This window comes from Pan troglodytes, chromosome 14, assembly GCF_028858775.2.
Source record: "Pan troglodytes isolate AG18354 chromosome 14, NHGRI_mPanTro3-v2.0_pri, whole genome shotgun sequence".
Taxonomy (NCBI): Eukaryota; Metazoa; Chordata; class Mammalia; order Primates; family Hominidae; genus Pan; species Pan troglodytes.
The window spans coordinates 34677937-34703390 of record NC_072412.2 but is presented as its reverse complement, the minus strand read 5'-3'; the positions used below and the strand labels follow the sequence as shown (position 1 = coordinate 34703390).

Sequence of the window (25454 nt, the reverse complement as noted above, 5' to 3'; positions counted from 1 at the left end):
GGGAGGTAAGGCGGGAGGATCACTTGAGCCCAGGAGAACAAAAGTGAGAGACCAGCGTGGGGAACAAAGTGAGATCCCATGTTTAAAAATAATAGCTGGGCCGGGCGTGGTGGCTCACGCCTGTAATCCCAGTACTTTGGGAGGCCAAGACAGGTGGATCACCTGAGGTCAGGAGTTCAAGACCAGCCTGGCCAACATGGTGAAACCCTGTCTCTACTAAAAATACAAAAATTAGCTGGGCGTGGTGGTGAGCATCTGTAATCCCAACTACTCTGGAGGCTGAGAGAGGAGAATCACTTGAACCTGGGAGGTGGAGATTGCAGTAAGCCGAGGTCATGCCATTGCACTCCAGCCTGGGCAACAGAGCGAGACTCTGTCTCAAAAAAAAAAAAAAAGAATAGAAATAAAAAAATAATAGATGCGCAAGGTGTTACATGCCTGTAGTTCTAGTTACTCGGGAGGCTGAGGCAGGAAGATCCTTTGAGCCCAGGGGTTCAAGGCTGCTGTGAGCTATGATAGTGCTACTGCAACTCTAGCCTCAGTGGCAGAGTAAGAGACCCTCTCACTGAAAAAAAAAAAAAGGTATGTACTCAATTTTAGCTCCTTTATAACTGGACAACTGGTTTGGTTTAAGCTCATAATACCTAGCAACAGATAACTATCTTCCTAATCCAATTTTGCAAATGAGACAACTCATTAAAAAAAATTCGTATTTTGCTACTTTGGAAGCTTTAATTTCTACTTCACTCGTCTCTAATCTTTGTTAATCAAATTACAACTGATTTGATTTTTATTTAATTTACTTATGTTAAAATTTTAAGGTACCAAAGGCAAGCTAACTCAATGAAGATACTCACAATTCGAACAAGCCAGGATAAAGTAGATGTTGCTGTTGAATAATGGGTATTATAATGGTAGGGTGGGCTTTGATCATCTTCCCATGTCTCATAACGCTCTGCATAAAACACAGCTCTCTTGGGGTTCAAAGCACCAATTGGCTATTAAAAGAAAAAAATATTTTGTTTAATACAGTCATATTAGATATCCTAGATAATAAATCTTTATACTTTCAGTATTTCACTGTTAATTCATTTTAGCCATACAGCATAAATACATTATTTTGTATTACATTTTTAACCATACTGGATTTTGATATTAATTACAAATCATTACGCTTGTTATAAACTGCCCGAGAGGATAATTCATAGTACAAAGTTTCTAGACTTTACCAAGTTTTTGTTAACTAGATTATCAGAGGTGATCTAGTTTAAACTGTTAAGGCCACACCAACAGTTTTGTTATTTTCCTTCTACTTAATAAGCTACATAATGAAAATTTAGCTTGGAATACAGGAAACCCAATGGAGGGAAGGTGAAGAGATTGACCATTTGACAACCATATTAGTGAAAACCTTGTCTTAACAGCCAGTTACCCAGAGTGTGAAAGACAACCCTCCATATGGAAGCCTGATAGAATGTTAGTCTCATTCTGTTAGTATATAGATGGAACAACTATCCTTTTTATTGTTAAACTACACACCTAAGGGTGATGGAATAATCCAGGAAATTCAGATTCCTTGGAAAGCATTTTGCTGAGGCCACTAAGACCTCTCCTATCAGTACCACCACCCTATTTACTGATTATGATGCTAATCCCTATACTGATTTCTTCAAAAAGCATGGGCTTAATTGCATCACAGTCTCAAAATTTTAGCACATCTAATCATTAGGAATTTCCAGCACACCATCTTCATGATTTCAAATAGCAAACTGCCTTAGCTTCAGTTTTTGTCTGATTTTGGATTAATGGTATAGAGTCCGTGCTTATGGTATCAAATAAGCACATTATTTTGATTTAAGTTGCATACTATAAATTAAGTATGTTTATAGAGAAAACAAGAGTACTAAGTACAATGTCTACTTTATTTCAAAATTTAATATTTATAATTAACTATGAAGATCCCTCGAAGGCTTAATTTTAACAAGAGAAGTAGTAGAAAATTAGTGTTTCAAAGGGACACATAATGTTACACAAGAGAGGAAGATTCATTTATAAATTGTTATGAGCCTTTTCTTTTGGCCTCAGGAGACTAATTCAAAGAACACAATGAGGTCATCAGCAGTAAAAAGTCTGTTAGAATTTCCATAATAAACTCTTATTTGCAAGGGTGCTTATCCTGAATATTTAAATTATTTGTAAATTATGTTCATTTTTTGTTAACTTTAATTATGATTAACAAAGACTCAACAATTTATATAAAAGCTGTATTTTTCACGCACAAAAGTGTTGATATTTTAAGGTTCCTAAACTTTTTTGTCCTCATTTTGTAAAACAAAGTATGATAGTATAAAAATTTAGATTTTTAAAAAAGTTCTAAGGTTTAAATTTTATTGTGTTAAATTTCATTATCTCTCAAATCTCTTTAGATAGATGTAAAAAAGGCAATGTAATTTTGTTAAACATTACATAAAATCTTAATATTTAAAACAACATAATTACATTATTGGTAAAAGTAATTGCTATAAAGTGAAATGAATGTAAGGTCTGTTATGGAATTGAAGTAATGAGTTTTTTATTTTTTTATTTTATTTATTTGTTTATTTTTTTGAGATGGAGTCTCGCACTGTTGCCTAGGCTGGAGTGCAGTGGCGCGATCTGGGCTCGCTGCAAGCTCCGCCTCCTGGGTTCACGCCATTCTCCTGCCTCAGCCTCCCGAGTAGCTGGGACTACAGGCGCCCGCCACCATGCCCAGCTAATTTTTTGTATTTTTAGTAGAGATGGGGTTTCACTGTGTTATCCAGGATGGTCTCAATCTCCTGACCTCATGATCCGCCCACCTGGGCCTCCCAAAGTGCTGGGATAAGAGGCGTGAGCCACCGTGCCTGGCCGAAAGTAATGAGTTTTTCATTTAAAATTACCCACATATTTTATACTTTACTAGATGTTCAGATATGTTTTTCTAACTCAGTATATTTTTCTTTTTTTTTTTTTAATTATACTTTAAGTTTTAGGGTACATGTGCACATTGTGCAGGTTAGTTACATATGTACACATGTGCCGTGCTGGTGCGCTGCACCCACTAACTCGTCATCTAGCATTAGGTATATCTCCCGATGCTATCCCTCCCCCCTCCCCCCACCCCACAACAGTCCCCAGAGTGTGATGTTCCCCTTCCTGTGTCCATGTGTTCTCATTGTTCAATTCCCACCTATGAGTGAGAATATGCGGTGTTCGGTTTTTTGTTCTTGCGATAGTTTACTGAGAATGATGGTTTCCAATTTCATCCATGTCCCTATAAAGGACATGAACTCATCATTTTTTATGGCTCTGCAACCTACTCATCTGACAAAGGGCTAATATCCAGAATCTACAATGAACTTAAACAAATTTACAAGAAAAAAACAAACAACACCATCAAAAAGTGGGCGAAGGACATGAACAGACACTTCTCAAAAGAAGACATTTATGCAGCCAAAAACCACATGAAAAAATGCTCATCATCACTGGCCATCAGAGAAATGCAAATCAAAACCGCAATGAGATACCATCTCACACCAGTTAGAATGGCAATCATTAAAAAGTCAGGAAACAACAGGTGCTGGAGAGGATGTGGAGAAATAGGAACACTTTTACACTGTTGGTGGGACTGTAAACTAGTTCAACCATTGTGGAAGTCAGTGTGGCGATTCCTCAGGGATCTAGAACTGGAAATACCATTTGACCCAGCCATCCCATTACTGAGTATATTTTTCAAAGCACTGAAAATGTTTAATACTTTGTTCTGTCGTGAATATGCTAATAGACCTCTCACATGCATAAAATGTCTGTGCAATCCCTAAGGTTTGATCTTATCTGATACTGTTTGTCCTGTAAAATCTCACAAAACATTCTTTAAAAAGGAGCATGTCTCTTCCTCTAATCTTTTCCAATCTTCTCTTACACTTCTGGAAAAGGAAAAGTAAATACTTATATTTTTTATTTTACACAAGTTTCATCAAAGTCATGTCATTGCAGTGTTTTACAGAGTAATGCTTTGTAGGAAACAGCTGCACAGTATTAAAGTCTGTATATGCCTCCATTAGTAACTTCTTAAAATGTATTTCTAATTTTGAATTTTTACCTAATAAGGTTAGAAATTACTTTTATGAAACATAATGCAAGTGATTTGCTTTGTACTTAATATTTTTCTATCATTTTGCTTCTAAGAGTCAAACAGCAATAAATAATTAGAAAGCAAAAAGCTTCCAAATGTTTGGGAAAATAAGAATTTTGTCATAGATGACATTTGCTTAAGAGATCCTAATAGATACCTATCATATCATATTTATCCATCTATCAATCAATTACCTACTTACCTACATACTGACAAGGTTGTAAGTTTGCTATACTTCAAAAATTTTAGCAAATACTGCAATGTCAATATCATCTGATTTTGGCAGATGAATATGGTAAGAATTCTGGTCAAAAGGTAAGGCTACACTTAATAAAATTTATAAATTTACTTTGCAATATTTTTCAATTTTCATTATAGTTACTACATCAATAAATAGTGTCCTTTTCTGTCAAACGGTGGGCATTTGGATACAGCGACTTCTGCACTTTTTAAGTGTTACATATACAAAAGTTTAACTGAAAGTTTAAAGCCTGTTTTTAGATTTATTGCTGTTTTGTCTTTTTTAGCTTTTATGTTATAGGTGAACACTTTAACAAATAGGAAAAAATGGTGCAAAAAATGCAAAAATGAAAAGTAAAATTTCTATCCCTATAAAACTTTATTATTATAATTCAGTTTTTAAAACTGCTAAAAAGCCTACATAGCTTGCAAAAAGGCACTGTTTCCAATATTGAAGAATCAAAGAAGTGACTAATGTAAAAAAATTCACATTCCTTATAAAATCTATGGGAAATTACATGTGTAGCATTAGGATGTTCACATGAAACACTACTGTAGTTAGTGAAGAAATAATGCTGAGAATTTTCTCTACTCTTATCACTCAATTTCCCTGTTTTGAAGACCAAAGAGAGAAATCTGTCTCAAACTTCAGTGCCACAAAAAGCTTGGTTTTCCTAAAAATAAAAACCTTTGTGACTTTATTACATGAAACAAAAATCCTACCAGATGTTTGTGGGGATTTACGTGATCTTAAGGCTCTGATAAATACTATAGTAAATATAATTGTTTAAATGTGTTTATTCTAGTGTTTATTTTTTAAAATTTTTAATGGGAAATACATACTTCTTTTGTTTTTAAAACAACTGTTTAGATGCAATACCTTAGATTGTACCTTGAAACATTCTGGTATGTATTTGATGTGTATTTCTGCATGCTAACTTTTTCTTCAGTTTCATTTTGCTGTTTCCTCTTTCTGTCATCTTAGCCTTGATTTACCAATATTTTTCTATCTTTTAAAACCTGCACATTGTACCAAGTCCTTTTCTTAGGACAGGTATAAAATATATAAATTTAGTAAGTAAAAATGACCGCAAAAATTATATAAATAAAACATATTGGATAAATGGTATTATATGAGACATCAGAAGAACTTTTAGAGAATATAAAAGTCTGAGCACAGAGTTATTGATTTAAAGAAATACAAATAAATAAATGTGGATTGATCTGATGAATGGTCAATGTCATCAAACTACATTATAATTTTCAAGAAAAAAAAGTTTGTCAAGGACAAATCAGAGGCCTAGTTAAAGCAATGTCAATAACACTGAATTCTAATATATCATAAAAAACTGAAAATGGTAATGATGTTCATGGTACTAGGATTCTACTGTTACATAGGTTGAGCATCCCTAATCCAAAAATTTGACATCTGGAATGCTCCAAATTCCAAAACCTTTAGCATGCCAACATGACACCATAAGTGGAAAATTCCACACATATGTACTTAACACAAACTTTATTTCATGTACAAAATTGTTAAAAAAAAAACCGTATAAGATGACCTGTAGGCTATATGGAATACGGTGTATATGAAATGAAATAATTTTTTGTTTAGGCTTGGATCTGTTCCCAAGCTATCTCATTGTGTATATGCAAATATTCTGAAATCTGAAACAATCTGAAGTCTGAAACACTTCTGGTCCCCAGCATTATGGATAAGGAATACTCAAACCTGCACACATAAAATGTTCAAGAGTTCACTACTGCTATTACAACTGCTGATGATACTATATATTTGTATAACATATTGTCTTCACATCCATTTTCTAGACTGATTTTCATAAGTATCTGAGGTCAGCAAGGCATTCAATACGAACCTAATTTCATGAGGAGGAAACAGGTACCTGGGTCTCCACATTCCACACTACTGCACTGCTTTTTCATTGCTAAATATGAAATTCTGATCTTAATGTGACTTTATTTTTCAATAGATATGGAATCTCACTATGCTACCCAGGCTGGTCTCGAACTCCTGTCCTCAAGTGATCCTTCTGCCTTGGCCTCCCAAAGTGCTGGTATTACAGGTATAAGCCAGTATGCCCGGCCCTTGATGTGACTTTTTTCTTTCATAATTTCCTACTTAATTCCTCATTCCTCATAGATCCACAGAAATGGAAGGAAACATTCAGGTCAACTTGACCAAATCTCTTACAAATGAGTACACTGAAGAAAAGTCAAATGAAGATCACGTTGCTAGTCAGTGGCTAGGCGTTTTACAGAACCAGCTGCAGCTCTGTGCTAGATACAGCTTGAAGCTGGGTACATTTGACTCATTTGTCTGGCTTCTAACGATAGCTTTTAGTTATCTCAATACTTTTAAGACATTGAACTGCTAACATATCTAAGTTATCGTGTTATCTTTTGTAATCAAGGGCTTGAAAATCCTTAGAAGAGGCTTTGAGAGTTCTTACCTTTTTTGTTTTTTAGTCATGAACTACCTGTCATCATTCTGAAAATTCTGTTATGACAACATAGAAATCATACCTACAGACACTTCTGTGCTCAAGTAAATTCCCGGGCTCCCTTTTTATCTAAGGAACTTCAACTCATTATTTTGGAGGTTTTTCAAATTGCATCTGTAAAGCCTTACATGACACCATCTGGTAATAGGCAACTTTCTCATCTTTTTAACCCAGTAGTGTAGCCCTTCGAAGAAACTCCCTGTCTTTTATTCATCTCTTTATTCTCACACCTACAGTACCTGAACCTTTTTAAGCGAGCAATAAATGCTAAATGAATGAAGACTGACTGACCCAATTATATAATATTATATAAAATTTCCATGTGGAAATTTCAGAAAAAGTTTTATGCAAAAATTGAAAGACATAACAAAGTGAAAAATATTCATAGCACATAAGAGCTAGTTTCCTTAAAAATGTGCTCTTACAAATCAATAAGAAGCTAATGAACAATCTAATTAAATAAATGAGGAAATGATATGATGAATAGGCAATTCACAGAATAATAAATGCCAATTTCCAATATATATAAGAAAAAATAGTACCAGTTCCTACAATGTAATGGATATATATTCTTTTTTTCTGTTTAGCATTCATTATGCCTTCTTCCTTTGTGAACCATTCCTTCCCCACTCTTGGTCTACCTGGTGCAGGTGAGCTGACCTCACTACCTGACTCCCTGGGTGGGCATGGGATCTAGACCTGTCAATCATAATATTTTATCCACATTGGCACTATGACTGCAGCAGAAATGGACACGTAATTCAACTTGATCGGATGAAACTTTGCTGCAACTATCTGGGAAAAGCTCTCTTTTTCTAGCGGGGTTACAAAGACATCATTACTGTAACACAGGGAAGCCTGTTTGAGAATGAAGCCAATGTAGAAAAGTAACAGAGGTGTGGATCCTGATAATTCTGGTGAGCATTTGGATCCAGTTTTCCTGAACTGACCCATCCCTGGATTTCTCAGTTATATGGGCTAATCAAATTTTTATTTTAAATTAAAGCCAGTATAAGTTGACTTTCTATTATATGTAATCAAAAGTCGTAAGTACACTCACAATTGTTAAAATGTCAAACAAAAACCATTTTTATTAACTAGATTGTCAAAAATTATTAAGTTTTATAATACTCAGTATTGGAAAACATGATATCTCATAATGCTATTGGCAAATAAATCAGTATAAATTTCTTGTGGGGAAAATTGGTAACATTTAAAAAAATCATATAGTTTTGATCAAGTAATTCTACTTTGTATAATTTATTTTTTGAAGAATATATATGACAGTATATCAACAGTTGTCTCTGGGCAGTGAGAATGTGGAGACTTTAGTCTTCCTTGTATACTCTTTTTTTGCTGTTTAATCATGAATTTGGTTTATCTCATAGAGATAATTTTAGACGGCTTTTAGAATTATATGACCCAGAAATATATTTCACATGTGAACATTTTAACTTTGATAAATTTAAATTAACTATAGTAACTTTATATTTTGGCTAGTGTTATTGACCAAATATTTCCAAATATAAATTTCTATTATTGGCCAGGGCAGTGGCTCATGCCTGTAATCCCAGCACTTTGGGAGACCAAGGTGGGTAGATCTCTTTGAGGCCAGGAGGTCAAGATCAGCCTGGCCAACATGATGAAACCCCATCACTACTAAAAATACAAAAATTATCCAGGCATGGAGGTGGGCACATGTAATCTCAGCTACTTGGGAGGCTGAGGCAGGAGAATTGCCTGAATCTCGGAGGCGGAAGTTGTAGTGAGCCAAGATTGCACCACCGCACTCCAGCCTGGGTGACAAAGTGAGATAACGTCTCAAAAACAAAACAAAACAAAACAAAACAAAACACTTCTATTATCAACCTTCATTGATATTTAAATCAGCGTACATCAAAACCTTACTAGTTACAGCAAGTTAAATGATAACACGAGGAACAAAAAGACAAATTCAGAAGCCTAGCATTGGCATATAATAAATACATGCAAAATATTGGCTGTTATTGTTATGTTCTATAAGATAACTGGCATGCTCTCTTAAATGAGTCAATATCATGAAAAAAGGTGGGGCTGTTAGGGTGGCTGGGAGCTATTCTAACCTTTAGACAGATAAGACAGAAGAATCAGATGTACTGTGTGGTCGCTGACTGAATCCTGGCTTAAGCAAAACAATTTTTAAGACACATGGGAGATAATTAGAAAATCTTGATTATAGGCACAGTGTTAGATAATATTAAGGAACTGTCGTAAGTTTTGTTAGATATAATCATGGTGATCTGATTATATGGGAAAATACTATTTTTCACACTGAAATATTTAGGGGTAAAGTATGATATATTTAATTTATTTAAAAATACTTCAGTAAACCAATAAAAGCTAAACTGTCTATAATTATAACATGTAGGTATTGGTTAATGGGTATTGTTATTAGGAATTGGTACTTTTTCTTTGCTTAAAAATTTTCATAGTAAAGTCAAAATCAATTAAAATAGAGTACAAAAACAAACAAAACCTTTCCAATCAATCCAAGTCTTTCCTATGTTTTGGGTTGTTCTAAATAAGAATGCTTTAAATGACTTGAAAATTTGTTTCTCTAAAATATGTTAAAATTATGTTCTCGTAAGTGTGGATTAAACATTCCCTTTGCAATTTTATACTGTTAATTGGCTTAATATGGCCTTTTGTCATCAGATGAACTTCAGCAAATCAGTACACAATTTTCAAATACATTATTAAGGAACAGAACCTGAAGTCATGAAACATTAATAAAGAGAAGTGTTAAGATTACATTTTTCTACTAATTAAATGTGTTTCTTTTTATAGTTTTTCATAGGGTGGAATTGAGTATATTATGAAGAAAGATAATCTTTAATCTAAAGTTGCAATTTGATTAGCAAAATCTATTAGCACTTGGCTGCATGGTGGCTCACGCCGATAATCCCCACACTTTGAGAGGCCGAGGCGGGTGGATCAGGAGTTTGAGAGCAGCCTGGCCCACATGGTGAAACCCCATCTTTACTAAAAATACAAAAATTAGCCAGGCGTGGTGGTGCACGCCTTTAATCCCAGCTACTGGGGAGGCTGAGGCAGGAGAATTGCTTGAGCCCGGGAGGCGGAGGTTGCAGGGAGCCAAGATTGTACCATTGCACTTCAGCCTGGGCAACAAGAGTGAAACTCAAAAAAAAAAAATCTATTAGCACTTAATTTTTTTAATTTAATTTTTTTAGAGACAGAGTTTGGCTATGTTGCTCAGGTTGGTCTCAAACTCCTGGCCTCAAGCAATCCTCCTGACTCTGCCTCCCAAAGTGCTAGGATTACAGACGTGAGCCACCACATCCAGCTTTAAGCACTTTCATAGGAATGCTAGTCCCACATAGGACCGAAAGCTTTGGAGGTGTGGAATGGCTCACTGACCGCATTTCTTTTGACTCCTCTGCTCATATCTGACATGACTGAGCATTGTGCAGGATATTTTAAAAGAACTCATTCTTACTGGATAATAGGGAGAGTTTTTCTTTTTTCTTTTTCTTTCCTTCTTTGTTTTTTTTTTTTGTTTGTTTGTTTGTTTTTTTTGTTTTTTGTTTTTGATAGTGTATAAAAACTGCCAGGGCATTTAGAAAAGGTAGAGGGCATCTAGAAGAGAAATTAATCACTAGCTTTTTTTTTTTTTTTTTTTTAAAGAATATCCTACCTATGTATTATGGAGAAATAATAGGTAACGAATGGAAGAAAATGCAATCTATATAACCAGTGCAATTCATCATAGTGTTGTGAGGGTAAAGCAAGAAAATCCATGTAAGATGCTTAGCACAATGCCTGGCATATAATAAACACATGCAAAACATTGGCTATTATTATTATCATTATCCCAAGATAGTTCCTAAGAAAGTTAGTTTTATATATCTTAGTAAAAAGTAAATACTTTCACCTACAAACAGTGGAGCATCTTAAATCTTCATGTGTTAGTTCTAGAAGTTTTCCAGGTATTAAGTAGAAGCATAATGATGGGGCTACAAATTAGTTTCAAGATCACTTCTAACTGCTTAATATTCTGTTTCAGCTGGAAAGAAAGGTTAAAGGAGACTGAATTTGGCCTAGTTTTGCATGATAATGCTGTGGTTTAGACACAGAGGTGACATGTGGCTGGTGAAATTAAAGTGCATAAAGCAGGCTCTCTTTTCCTTTCCATAGGTAGGATTCTTCTAAGAGCATACACTAAACAGTGTTCCTGCTGTTTTCAGTTTCTTCTTTAACAGCCTAAAATTTTCAAAGCAAAACAGGCTCTATAGGATTTTTTTCCCTCTCTTCTTCTGAAAGGGTGATTCAGCTGGCTAAGTGGGAAGGAACAAGAAAAGAGGATAAAGAGACATTTAGTATAAGCAAACAGAGCCTAGGACTGCTTTGGAAGTTCTGTATAAATCTATAAAGCTCCCTGTCACCCTATTATGTCTCCAACAAGCAACAGTGGAGATATAAACAAACAAACACAAAAACAATTCACTGTTTCTGGTTACCAGTGTCTGTGAAGTCTACCTTTTTAGTTGCACTTTTCTTGGTTCTTCCATTTTTTCAATTAGAAGGAGAATAGCTTAATATGTCACTGGGTAAACAATGACTGTAACTTCTTAAAGGTATGAACTAAGTCTTATTGCCTTTGTATCTCCAGTGTCTGGCACAGAGTAGGTTGGCAATAAATGCTTGTGTAATGAAAGAATGAGTGAATGAATAAAAGTATTAATTTAAATAAATGAATATCTCATGAGTTTAAAACAGTATCCAAACACTGCCAATCAATACCTTGTCCCTCAGCACTACCACATTAGCAAGTCTAATGAAAACAATTTTCAACATAGTGTGGATTATATGTTAAGGCAGCATTCAACATACATTGAAACAAGTTATTTCAAATTTGGCAGCAGGGTTATTTGGCAGATGGTATATAATTAAATTTACACGTTCACACTTTTATCTTTTAGTTTTGTATCATCCTAACTACCACTAACACACCTAGTAGTTTTGCCCATACTTCATATTTTGTTGTTTAAAATTAAGCATTAGGTAGATTATGATCAAGTAAATGGAATTAATTTCATTTTAGATGTTGTTAACTTACAGTGAAAAAGAAAGATAAAATAACCACAGAAACTTGCACTAGTTGAGATTGTAGTGAGCCAAGATCATGCCACTGCACTCCAGCCTGGGTGACAGAGGGAGACTCCATCTCAAAAACAAGAACAACAACAACAACAACAACAACAACAACAAACCCAACTTGCTCTAGATTGCTGAGTCATGCATTCCCCACCTTACCAATATAAACTCTTTTCTGTGTGGTAGATAGACATTTGGAAGTATTGAGGGTGGATGGTTGAAGAGTATTCACACTTCAGTGCATCCATTTGCATTATCACATTTCAAAGCCTCAAGGCATTATCACTTCCTTTTATTAAGTGGCATAATAATTTGGGAAAATGGTTATGCTTATCATCATCTGTCAGTCAAACAACTCTTGTGTTAACAAAATATATTTTTTCCACTCGATGAATGGGTGTGTGTATGTGATGTCTTATGTTCATGTCAATATTAGTAGGACTTGGTTTTGTGATGAAACTATTTCACTTATCAGAGGGCATGACTGGGAAATAGGAAAATTCTATTTACACTTTAATGAGCAGAGACTGTGCTTCACATCAAAGTCATGTAACCACTGTAATTTAAGAGTCGAGTTCATATGAGTATATGTAAATAACTGAAGCCCTAGCATATATCATGTTGTAAGACAGATTTCACCATAAGGTTACATCTCCATAAGGAATACCTATGTAAATGGGGTGGGGAGGAGATCTCTAAACCTACTGTTGGTTGGTGTTGAAAAGATAGGTCAAAGTCAGATTGTTTCATCTGTTGACCCTCATGTCAAACAATAAACATAGCCCCTAATCTGTACACATAATAAATAAAACTTGAACCTGTGATGTCTAATCAAATGAGAGGTCTAAAAAATCTTACTGATAAAGAACTTTTTTTTTGCTCCTGTGCTCTTCGAATGTTCAATTAAGTGGGCCAAAGAACAAGTAAGAATACTACAAATATAAAATATTTCAGTCTAAATAAATGTGCACCTAAAGTTCTAATAAACATTTAATATAACCTTAGTGTTTTGATGTTACAGTTTCGATAATTTGATAACTCAAATAGATGATAAAACAGAATTATTTATTGAATTAAAAATATTTTATTAAATGGCATTATTTTTTAATCTTACTAGAATAAAAAATAAATCAGAGGAATCAAATAACCTTCACTAGGTTTTTGTCAATCATACCAAATATAGTGAACTCTCAAATGACAATTATGGAAATTTGCTTTGTCACTGCCACTCACTGAATGCCACTTCTGTGTCAGGCATTATACTAGGTGCCTTAAGTACTTTACGGTGTTAAAATCTTTCAACAACCCTATTATGTAAGTATGATTGTGTTCATTTTAAAGATGAGAAAACAAGTTCAGAGAATTTAGAAAACATCTTAAATTTGCACAATATGTGACAGAGAAACAAATATTTGAGCGAAGCCTACATTCTTTTCATGTTCCAGTTACAACCTCTTGACTTTTTCTCCCAATTCTCACTATTGTTCAAGCCACTTTCAGCTGTGTTTTCTGAAACTTTCATTCAAAAGTTTCCCAACTGTTACAACACAGAATTTCATGAAGCCTGTGTAATGTGGTGGTATAAAGAAAGAAAATAAATATTTATTTTTTTGGCATTGTACATTTCATAGTTTCTTAATTCTTTCATATAGTAAGGAATATAAAAAGTATTTGGGGTACCACATGTTTATTGAAACAAATTCTAGAATTATTCACTGCTAAGAATTATTACTGGGATCAGGACTCCCAGTGTTTGTTTAGAAACAACTACTTTTGTTGTTAGAGATCTTTTAGAATGTTCTTGGTCATATCATTCAAGTATTTCAATTTTTCCTTGAGCTTCTGAAGAGTAAGAAACTCTCCATTAAAATTTTCATTTGCGGTATTGATTATAACTACAAGAATTTCATGTGCTTCTTAGTGGACATCTCTTCATTGCTATAATATTGCACTATAGTAGTTTTTCCTTCCAATTATATTATTATACTTCAAATGTCATTTTCCCATTAGGCATATAAAAAGATATATTTTCATACATTAAAATCTTGTTTATTGATGGATTTTATACAGGATAGTCTCAGGTTTCTAGCTCATTTGTAAGAAGCTCCTATTAAGAAATTCAATGAAGCATGGGAACAATGCACAAGTAATTTATTAACATATCAAGAGGCTTTAATTTGCTAACATTTTCCTATCATGCTAGGGTGACAGAATAGAAAGAACAAATTGCTAAAGCATAGAATATAGTAAAATTGGAAGAAAAGCTATCTATCTTTTAAGAGCTCATGGATTCAACTGTTCACAGCATGAAGAACTACATGCTTGCAAAACTACAGTTTGTAGTCACATTGCCTAATTTATTTAGGCTCCGTCTGTTTACCTGTATTATTTACTTAACACTATATAAAATTAGAGGAGCACATGTGAGGCACAAAAGGAAAAGCTCTGCCAAAGGAAATACACATTACACAGATTAGCATAAAAACCCTGAAATGGGCTGGGCGTGGTGGCTCACGCCTGTAATCCCAGCACTTTGGGAGGCTGAGGTGGGTAGATCACAAGGTCAGGAGTTCAAGACGAGCCTGGCCAACATAGTGAAACCCTGTCTCTACTAAAAATACAAAAAAATTAGCCAGGTTTGGTGGTGGGAGCTTGTAATCCCAGCTACTTGGGAGGCTGAGGCAGGAGAATCGCTTGAACCTGGGAGGAGGAGGCTTCAGTGAGCCGAGATTGCACCACTGCACTCCAGCCTGGGCGACAGAGCGAGACTCCGTCTCAAAAGCAAGCAAACAAACAAACAAACAAAACCTTGAAATGTTTATATCTTCAGTTACTGTAGAAACAGTGACTTCCTCATTTATTTTAACTCATTTTTTCCTACATGGATAAATGAAAAAAATCTATGATTACCAGCAAATATGTTACCAGATGCCTTCTATAACCCATACTAATCATAATGAGTGCCACATTTTCTTTGGCTGGGCCAGTGTTTCAAGAACATTTGAGTCCAAATGTCTTAGTGAGTCTGAGCCTGTACTCCCCAGTGAGGCACAGTCCCTACTATACCTATCTTGTAAATGCTGGCCTCTCATATTACTGTTAACTATCTGAGTTTTCATTTTTGCTCTGGGCTGAACTCCCTTCAAGTGGCTGGCAGTATGTCTGCTTTATTCACTCCTGTACACTCTTTCACTTATAGAGTGTTTGACATATAGCACATGTGTGATAAATATCTGTTGACTGAACAACTGAAGGAATGAATAAATAAATGGAGAGAAAAAAAGGAGCTTCAGTCTATAAGTTTCCTTTAAACACAACATCCCAGTTGATTTTAAATAAAATGAACTTCCTTCCTTGTTTTAAAAATAATACAATAGCCATAATAGTAGTCATCATACGAGGTTGTAATATGCTACCTGAGAATCTATACTCTGAATTTTTATCGTATATATATTTTATGATGTCTAAGTAATGGCTATTCAATTAATGTTAAATAAAATACATGCAGACAAGATTTTGTCAAAGAACTAGTTTGACAGTTTTCATCCTCACATCAATAAGTTAGTTTGGTTTTTGTTTTACACCCCAAAATTATACTTCAACCTTGGCAAGTCATGCATGCCATTCAAATATTCTCATCCAATATGTATGTAGTAGCATATATTCATCATCATTATTTGAAATACAATTCAAAGCATATGGCCTATATCAATGATTCACCACTCTATTATTGTCATATACATAGCATTAGCTAATACTGATGTCCCCGCACTATTCTAAGTCCTTTATGCTTATTAACCCATCCACCACTCCACACAACAACCCTATTATTATTGATGTCTCATTATATAGGTGAGGAAATTAAGGCAAAGAGAAACTAATACTCTTGTCTAAAGCTCCACAGCTGGTAAACGGCAGAATTAGGATTTGAATGTAGGCAGTCTAGATGCAGAGTTCTTGTTCCTAATCTTGTCCCTAATCCAAAATTCTGAAATCTCAAATGCCCCAAATCCAAAATCCAAGTTTTTACGCACTGATGTGATGCTTAATGGAAACACTGCAGCATTTTGGATTTTGGGTTTTCAGATTAGGGATGCTCAACTGGTAAGTATATAATGTATATATTGATATTTCAAAATCCAGAAAGATCCAAAATCCAAAACACTCTGGTCCCAAGCATTTCAGATACAGGATACTCAACCTGCATGTATTGTCTCTTGTGTGGGTCTCTCTAAAATATTGTACTTTATTTTTAATTTTTTGGGGGACTGATCTTATTATTTAGATAATCTCTAACTAGATTTGTTCCTGAAGGGCAGGCTGCATGAATTACAATGCTTCTATCTATCTTATCTTAAATAATTTAGTTACCTGAATATGGTAAATAGATAAGAATTTTTGGTTGACTCACCTTGGAATAATTACTATATTTGCAAGTGTATTAGAATTCATTTGCTAGCAATTTATTTCTACCAGTTGTGTGACTCTCAGTAAGATGTTGGCTAACTGATCTTTTAGGTCCCTTTAACATCTATAATACCACAGCTAAGCTAAAATTATCCATGAGCTATCAACTAAAATTTAATAGGGAGTTATATAAAATAAAAGAACTGGAGACTGAATGATGCATAAGAACATGAAAAAATTAGTAAACAGTCTTCAAAAGAGGCTGAGAAATATTCCATGTGTAACAATAATACTTAATACTCAGGAAGTCCTTCTATGTGCCAAGTACTATGTTACATTCTTTAAATGTACATGTCATTAGATCTGTACAACTATTTGACATGGGACAGTATTATTATTCTCATATTACAAATGGGACAAGAGAAACTAGCTTTAGGTCACAGAGCTAGTAACTAGTGCAGTATAGAACTTCAACTTGGGTAGGTCTAGGTTTCAAAGGCCAGAAAAGGGGCAGAAGCAGGCATGCTGAGTTAAAAACCATCTGTGGGATTAATTTTAAATCAGCTGTAATGTTGTTTCCCTAAATCACAGGGCTTATGCTGCTCTTGTCAATTAGCCCCTTAAACCTGCCCCCTAAAACCAAATGTATACACAAATACCTTTCAACTTTCTGTGGATTGCTAAATCAGACAATCAAGTCTGATAGAAAACAGAGATACATTCAAAGTCAATGGGCTGAGGCTTTACTATGGCTAACATACATAAACTTTAAGGCAGGCCTCTGGCGTAAGCTTTGACTATAGAGCAGCTTTTTGGGCTTAGTTCCCAGTTCTTCACTGAATTTCAAACAGTTTAGTATCACACTGTAGTTTCCTCTGGACAAATGAGGTGAGCTAATAAAAATTTTGCCTTTTATTTCTTATTACCGTTATGCACCATTTTCTTGCCATCTTTTGGGCCATATCCTCTCTCATATATAGACAGACACTTGATAAAATTAACTGACTTTCTTTTCAGTATTATATTTCCCTACAATGTGTGTATTTTATGGTCAATATAAATGTCTTATCATCTAAGGAACATATCACATAAATGATTTGCCATCATATTTTCTACTAATTTTAGGTTTTTAACCTTGACTTTAAAGCCTAGGATATATGAGAAAACTCTCTCTACATCTGCTGTTTCTCAAATACCCATTTCATTTTGCCTATGCTAGTACTAGTTTATCTTCTTGTAGCTTAATTCCTGTGCTAAGAATTGGTAAGATTTAGAAACTGACTATGTAAGTCAAGATAATCAGTTTCACTTTCTTACAAACATTAACTGGCTATATATACTCTGACAGAAATACTATTAAACTATAGCCTTATGAAGAAAGCTGACCTCTATATATTTAAAAGTTACCTTTGATAGATCCCTGAAGTTTCCTGGAAGAGTCAGGTCCAATTCTTCTGATTCATAGTTGGTTAACACCCACGGAAACACTGGATATTGGTTCAGATCATTATATGTCCGTCCTAGTAAAGAAAAACAGAAATAAAAATCTGTGTACACAAAATGCTTATGAAATAGTTTCTGTTTTTACAAAGCATCTATTGAATTTCAGAAGAAAATAACTTTTTATTTATTGAACCATATCTTTAACTCTGATAACAATGCATTTCAAGTGAATTCACTCAATAATTGTTTTAAGATGTAACTAGAATTACTATTTATAAGACTGTGATAGAGGCTACTGGCTGGTTATTGTAATTGATTCTCCTCTTCCTGTGTTACACCACACTTCTCAGCCTCCCTTACAAGTAGCTATGGCCACGGGATTTAGTTCTAATCTACAGAATGTGAGCAAAGTCTCTTCAAGACTTGGCCCACTGAAACTTCCTGCATGTGTGTCTCATCTCTCTTCTGCTGATGTAGATAATATTGCAACCCCGGAAGCAGAGCCTTGTCAGTCAGAGGCCCTGAAAGTAATTATGGAGGAAGTCACCCCACTGACCTGCACATCTGCAGCTTATGTGATGGTATTCTATTTTATCTTTTATTTATTTATTTATTTATTTATTTATTTATTTATTTTGAGATGGTGTCTCCCTCTGTCACCCAGGCTGGAGTGCAGTGGCACGATCTTGGCTCACTGCAACCTCTGCCTCCCGGGTTCAAGCGATTCTCCTGCCTCAGCCTCCTGAGTAGCTGGGATTACAGGCACGCGCCACCGCACCTGGCTAATTTTTGTATTTTTGGTAGAGACGGGGTTTCACCATGTTGGCCAGGCTGGTCTCCAACTCTTGACCTTGTGATCCACCTGCCTCGGCCTCCAAAAGTGCTGGGATTAGAGGCCTGAGCCACTGCACCTGGCCATGATGGTATTCTATTATAATGAATATATATCTAGAAATTATATTATGAGTACACAGAATACTATGTTAAACTTATATCAAGAATGAATGCAGAGAATTTGTGAGTGGACAGAAGTACTCTGAAGCTAGGATGAGAAACTACAGAGGCAGATGTCAATCATACATTTTTTCACTCCTTAAGTTCATGAATTTTTTTTTATCTTATGTTGTTTCACTTTAGCGAAGAACTGCTGGATCTTAGGGTGAATATGTCTGCTTATGTTTTGGTAGAATGACTTAAATATTTCAGGTATGATATTGAGGCACAGTGGGAATGGGGAAAGTTTAGGGGAGCAAGCTGTGGCCCCCCCCCCATAAACTGGAACTGAAAAAACATGATCAGGTGAAGTTAAGAGAATAGCTATTAAAGAAACAGGATCCTAAGAAAACTTTTGTTGAACAAAATTATTTTTTATAAAAATGTGTTATGATCCAATTATCAGTAATTTTCTAAATTTCCATTAAAATTCACACAAAACAGCTATTTCATTGGTATTTAGTTATATGAATTTCATCCAGTATGCCATGGTTGCACACACCACGTGTACTATCACAGTACCATAGATATGCAGATATTATCTTGTTCATCATCAGGAAATTACATTAAATGATATCTGCTCTTACAGCATTTGGAAAACATAACTGTGAAATAGAAAAAAAAAGAACCACAATCTGAGTAAGAACCAAAAGCTGCAATTGCAAGCAACAAACCAAATTAATTAATACATTTAGAAAACACTTTATTGATGACTATTTTATCTGTTTATTATATGAAGCTTTGCATTTTACAACTAAACTGCATATTGCTTTAAATGTATAAACTGGTGTGGGTATGTAATATAGGTGTGGGTAATGGCAGCAGAATGTTGCTTCCACTTTGCATTTACTGGGATGAGGTTACAGCTAGGTTAGGGCTTCCCCTGTGTTGCCTCACCACATTTCTCATACAGACCTCTATTATACCTGATATACATCGCTGTTTACTTCTCTGCCTCTCCACTAGTCTGTAAACTCATAAATGTCAGGGCTGGGTTGTTTGTTTGTTTTAATCTCTGTGTGTTGGCATATGCCATCTGCCCAATAAATGTTTGTTGATGGAATGGATATGCATGTAATAAAAATGGAATAAAATGACCCAAATTTCAGAAGATGAACAAATATAAGTCAAGTAAAGGAAAACTGCAGAACATTATCTTTAGAAGATGAGGATTATGCAAAGGCGTAGAGGTATATATGAGAGAGAATGATATTGTGAATGTCTACATTAAACGAGAAGAAAACATCTACAGCTAGGTAGCTCAAGCAATCAATGAACCTGCTTGTGTTTAAGTCTATGGTGAATACTACTAATGATGAGATTAAACAAGAGTTCGGAGCCATATTAAAGTCTTTTGACATGACAATAATCTGCTAAAACAGTACCAATATTGTAAAATAAAAGCTGTACAATTCTAAACTTGAAAATTTATTACTAATAGTTCATATGTATGCTAACCTAGGACACCTGATAGGGCTCAGTATTTTTTTTATATGTATATATACAAAGAGTACAGATTGGCTAGACAGAGCTATTTCTGGGATCCTAAATGGGTCCATGGCAGAGTTTAGAGCTCTTCCATTTTCTGGGGGGAGCTGTTCTACTTAAAAATCTGTAGATTTTAATGAAAAGCAAGTATTCCAGTGTATATTTTTTTAATAGAATAATGCTGATGCTACCTATCTAGATGTAACATATATTACTTAAATAAATTAATTGATAGATGAAAATCAGGTAACCACAATTGTTGAAGTAATTTCTGATGAAGTTTTATAATTTATATATTAAGGAAAACTGTTAAAAAGCCAATTTACATAAACACAGTATTTAAATGTACTGTGTCAATGCAAACAGCATAAAAATGTAGACTATATTTGAAGACACTAGCCTTTTAATAGAAATGATTTTCTAAGAAAGAAAAGGATACTGCTTGAGGGTAGAGGGAAGGAGGAAGGTAAGGATCCAAAAACTACCTATTGGGTACTATGCTTATCACCTGGGTGACAAAGTAATCTGTACACCAAACACCCATGACATGTAATTCATCTCTATAAAAAATCTGCACATGTACTCCTTGAACCTAAAAGTTAAAAGAAAAATACTATTTTAGGAAAAAAATACAAAGAAGAAAAGCATGATTTAAAAATGCACACACACATATACACAAAACGAATGATGTCAATAGCCATATTTCATGTCTATTATTCTGTCCTGCATTTTTTTTGTAATTCACTTTCAATAATCTTTGAGAGGTCCTTTGAAAATAAGTGCTAAAAAGAAAATTTTAGTAATTTTTACATTACCAGAGATTTATCGCATTATTTTAATTCTAATAAATATAATAAACTTTATAAATAAATCTAATGACATTAATGCTTGTTTTTAATAAAAATTTCTGCATAGGAGCCTTGTAAAATGGACAGTCATATATGTATTTGATTTGAATTAAAAATGCACAATGTATTTAATGTTACATGGAAAAAAAGAGTGATTAAGTGGCACTTTGGGGTTTTGCATTGATATGTTTTAATCATGAATTAGTATTACTCCTTTAATTATTTTACTGAACACCTTTGTGAAATGAAAAAAAATACTGTTCATTAAATCATCCAAAAAGTGAGTTATTTCCAAAGTAATACTCGTTAGGCTCTGGCATACCTAGATGTTTAATCACTAATTGTTTTGTTTTTTTCTTTAGGATAGTTGATATTTAGTAAATACACTGGTGCTATAATTGGTAGGGTCCTTTCCTTTTCCAGCAGTGGTAAGTAAATATATATATTTGTGTGTGTGGAGATTATCTATCTATCTATCTCTCTCTCTCTCTCCACACACACACATATACTTTATTTTGCTAACTATGCTTATAAGAATTTATCTTGGAAGATGAATATTAAATACCGCAAGCCTATGACACTAATCTACTCAAATAATAAAAGTGAAACACAGTAAATGAGATCTCAGAAACACTGGATATGTTTCTTCATTAAAAAAACTTTTTAATTAAACCATCCAATTTAATGTTTTTATATGGCACTTTGGTTTTGAAGGTAAAGTGATCTAGAGACAGCTGACAAAGAAATTATAACTGCAATTCCTTGGTGAAAATGTTAATGACAGCAAAATATTGTTTAATTAGATGATTGCAGCATCTGGATTAACACTCTTTAAGAGCGATGTTCCTGTGCTTGTCTGCTTCTTCACACTTTACAGACATTTTGTCATCTCTAGGTCATTAGGAAAGAATTTTTAATGATTTTTCTAGAAGCAAGCAGTTCAAGTTACATCTAATTAGATGACAATAATAAGCCCAACACATGCAGTAGCTAAATATATACATAATTAACCAGGGAGGGCTTGTTCATCACAGAGTAAAAAAGTGGAAAATGCTAAACAGGAGAAAAAGGTTGGGGTTGGAGAAGTCGTGCTGAATTCATTAGCTGATCATATGAAAAACAACTCAAAATCCTTAAAAAAAATTCTCAAGTTTAACAGGGGATCATTTACACAAAGCTGTGTTAGTGGTCACTCTCCTATTTTTTAAAATGCAAGAATTACAGGCTTTAATATCTTTTCCATAATATTATCTAACAAGGTATAAAATAAGGCATAGGTTGTATTTTTCAGAAAACGAACAGAAATCAGGTCAATTTGGGAACTGAAAGTTGAAACCACATTTTTAGTAGAACTCTAAGTATCATTAAGATTATTTTACACAATCATCTAAAATTTAATGTTCTTTGAAAAAAATCAAGTGTTTCAAAAATAGTTAAATAAATTATGCCATATTTCTAGGTTGGACTCTCATGTAGTTTTAAAAGTCATGTCTTCAAAGAATATTTAGTGAAATGGAAAAAGTAGAAAGCAAACCTGTATACATTACAGGTTCCCAATGACACACCACACACAGAGAATGAAAAACAGAAAAATCACCCAAATGTCAACTGTGATATTTACGGTTAGACTTTTGAGTGGTTTAATTTTTAAAATTACCATTTTTTGTATTTCCAATTTTCTATAATGAACATTCATTAAATTTATAAATAGAATAAAACAAAGCCTAAGAGCACATTTATGGGATTTTAGATGTCTTTTAAATACGTTTCCTGAATATTTGGCAAGCTTCTTTTGGCAAGATACTTCTATGTAAAGTATCTTTACAAAACTTACATACAGTAAATGTGTGTTTATTTATATGCAATTATGCACATGTACACATACCACAGGAGGGTGTAAAAAGTCTGCATAATGCATTAATACTCTGATACTGAGACCATGTGCTTTATACAGAATCTTATTTTTAAAAGCATCTAGAAAGGAGAAAAGTGAAATTGGTCAAGTATGAGACATTTTTAAGAAATGGGTCACAAAATGTACTTTGCATTTCATACTAAAATAATATTTTTGGGAAAAAAGATAAATCTGAGGGTGTAATAATAATGTACAGTTTGGTACTGTTTTAATCTAAGTCTTAGAATTATTTATAGAATATTTGTGGATAATATTTATAGAAAATATGAAATTTATTAGGTCACATTGACCTATATTTTTAAACATGTGAAGCCAGAAAAGATTGTTTCATCTTGTCAACCAGATTCCAATTCTGTAACACTTCTCTTTACTCCAAGAGGTTTAAAGAATCCCTCGTCCAGTAATTCTAGTGAATTTACGTAATAGATCACAACATCCTGCAAATATTTACAAAAATAAATATTAAGTAACTTAATTTCATGGGTATTTACTGAGCAAAACTTTTTTTCTCATTGGGAAGATAAAATGCACATAAAATGCTAAGGATGCCCTATCATAAGAGTCAAAATGTGTGATACTGACGGTGCTATATGAAGATTAATAAAATTATTTTTAGGTATGTCTTTTAAAGATATATATATAGGGCAGTAATTCTCAAAGTGTGGTCCCTAGATCAATGGCATCAGCATCAAATGGGGAGTTCTTAGAAATGCAGCTTCTTGCGGCTCAATCCAAGCCTACTAAATCAGAACTTATGGCAGTGGGGACCAAAGATCTGGGTTTTAGCAATCCTGCTTTGGATACACTGAAGTCTGAGAACTGCTGGTATGGTGGATGCTGGGAGCAATGATGGCTGGTGGTGTTGATGGCTGGTGGTGTTCAGCTATGTCCATCTCGAAGAATTGCTATCATTAGAAGAAAGCCCCCAATCCAGTCATGTCTCCTTCCCAGGAGTCTGCATCCAATGACTGCAGAGTGGAGGTAATGAAGACCTGGCTCCCTTGCCTCAAGCCAAGACAACTTTGAACGGTTACCCCAGCCCCAGGCACCCTGTGGGATCTACTGAAGCCTTTGTCACAAGTGCACTGAGGTCTGAATCCTCCTTCTGCCCAGTTCTAACTTCTTCACTCCCCCACAGATGTTGATCCCAAGGGCTTTTCAATAAAAATCCTCAAGCAAATCTCTGTCTCAGAGTCTTTTTCTCTTGATCTAAAGCTTAACTGAAAACAGTGCCAGCTTCTACATTAAAGATAGTAATTCCAGGCCCAGATCTAGTACTAGAATATCAGTATCTACAAAAGTCATGCCAATAAATAAACTTCAAAGGGTTAATTTGATGAAATGTAAAAGAAAATTACAAAATTGTTTTAAATCATTAATTATTTAGGTTTTAAAAGCAGCTAATAAGTTAAAGCTGGTGACTGGAGGTGAAGTTGTATGGTACCAGGAATATCCTGGAACAGTACGCTGTAGTAACTGAATGAAGACTCTGGAGCTAAACTGCCTAGGTTTGAATCCCGACTGTGTCACTTATTAGCCCTATGACTTGGGCCAAGTTATTTAGCTACTCTCTACCTCATCTCTGTAAAATGGGGATAAGAACAGAACCTAACTCATGGGGCTATTGTGAGGATTAAATGAGCAAATACATATAAAGTCCTTAGAACAATGTTTGGCACATTATAAATTATTCAATAGTCATAAACTATTATTTACTATTTTTTTCTGAGTTCTTATTATTAACAAAGAAATGTTTCTTTTTTTTTTTTTTTTTTTGAGACGGAGTCTCGCTCTGTCTCCCAGGCTGGAGTCCAGTGGCGGGATCTCCGCTCACTGCAAGCTCCGCCTCCCGGGTTCACGCCATTCTCTTGCTTCAGCTTCTCGAGTAGCTGGGACTACAGGCGCCCGCTACCACGCCCAGCCAATTTTTTTGTATTTTTAGTAGGGACGGGGTTTCACCGTGTTAGCCAGGATGGTCTCCATCTCCTGACCTCGTGATCCACCTGCCTCAGCCTCCCAAAGTGCTGGGATTACAGGCGTGAGCCACTGCGCCCGGCCAAGGAATGTTTCAATAGGAAAAATGAAAGAAAGACATAATAACAATACTATTTTTTTTCTGAATCTTGATATCAAATAAAAATGTTTAAAACATATTATGACAAAATATAAGCCAACCATGTCTTGGCTTTAGATTACCTAAGAAATTACATTTGTCAAAAAGAAGACTAACATCCTATCTAGAAATGATAAATCTTAAGTTTCAATCAATCAAATGAAATAAATACTTCCTG

The 25454-nt window shown here is 34.5% G+C and overlaps 1 protein-coding gene across 13 annotated transcripts in view; it reads right to left on the bottom strand.

Moving 5' to 3' along the window:
• The window catches only part of NBEA (neurobeachin), a 708564-nt gene that overhangs the window by 85855 nt on the left and 597255 nt on the right, over positions 1-25454 (bottom strand). For all 13 annotated transcript variants that reach the window (XM_016925167.4, XM_054664886.2, XM_054664889.2 and 10 more), the window contains 2 exons: positions 17884-17996; positions 858-998 (listed from right to left, as the gene is read on the bottom strand). In XM_016925167.4, coding sequence (XP_016780656.1) covers positions 858-998; positions 17884-17996 — 254 coding nt within the window. The remainder of the gene's footprint in view (positions 1-857; positions 999-17883; positions 17997-25454) is intronic.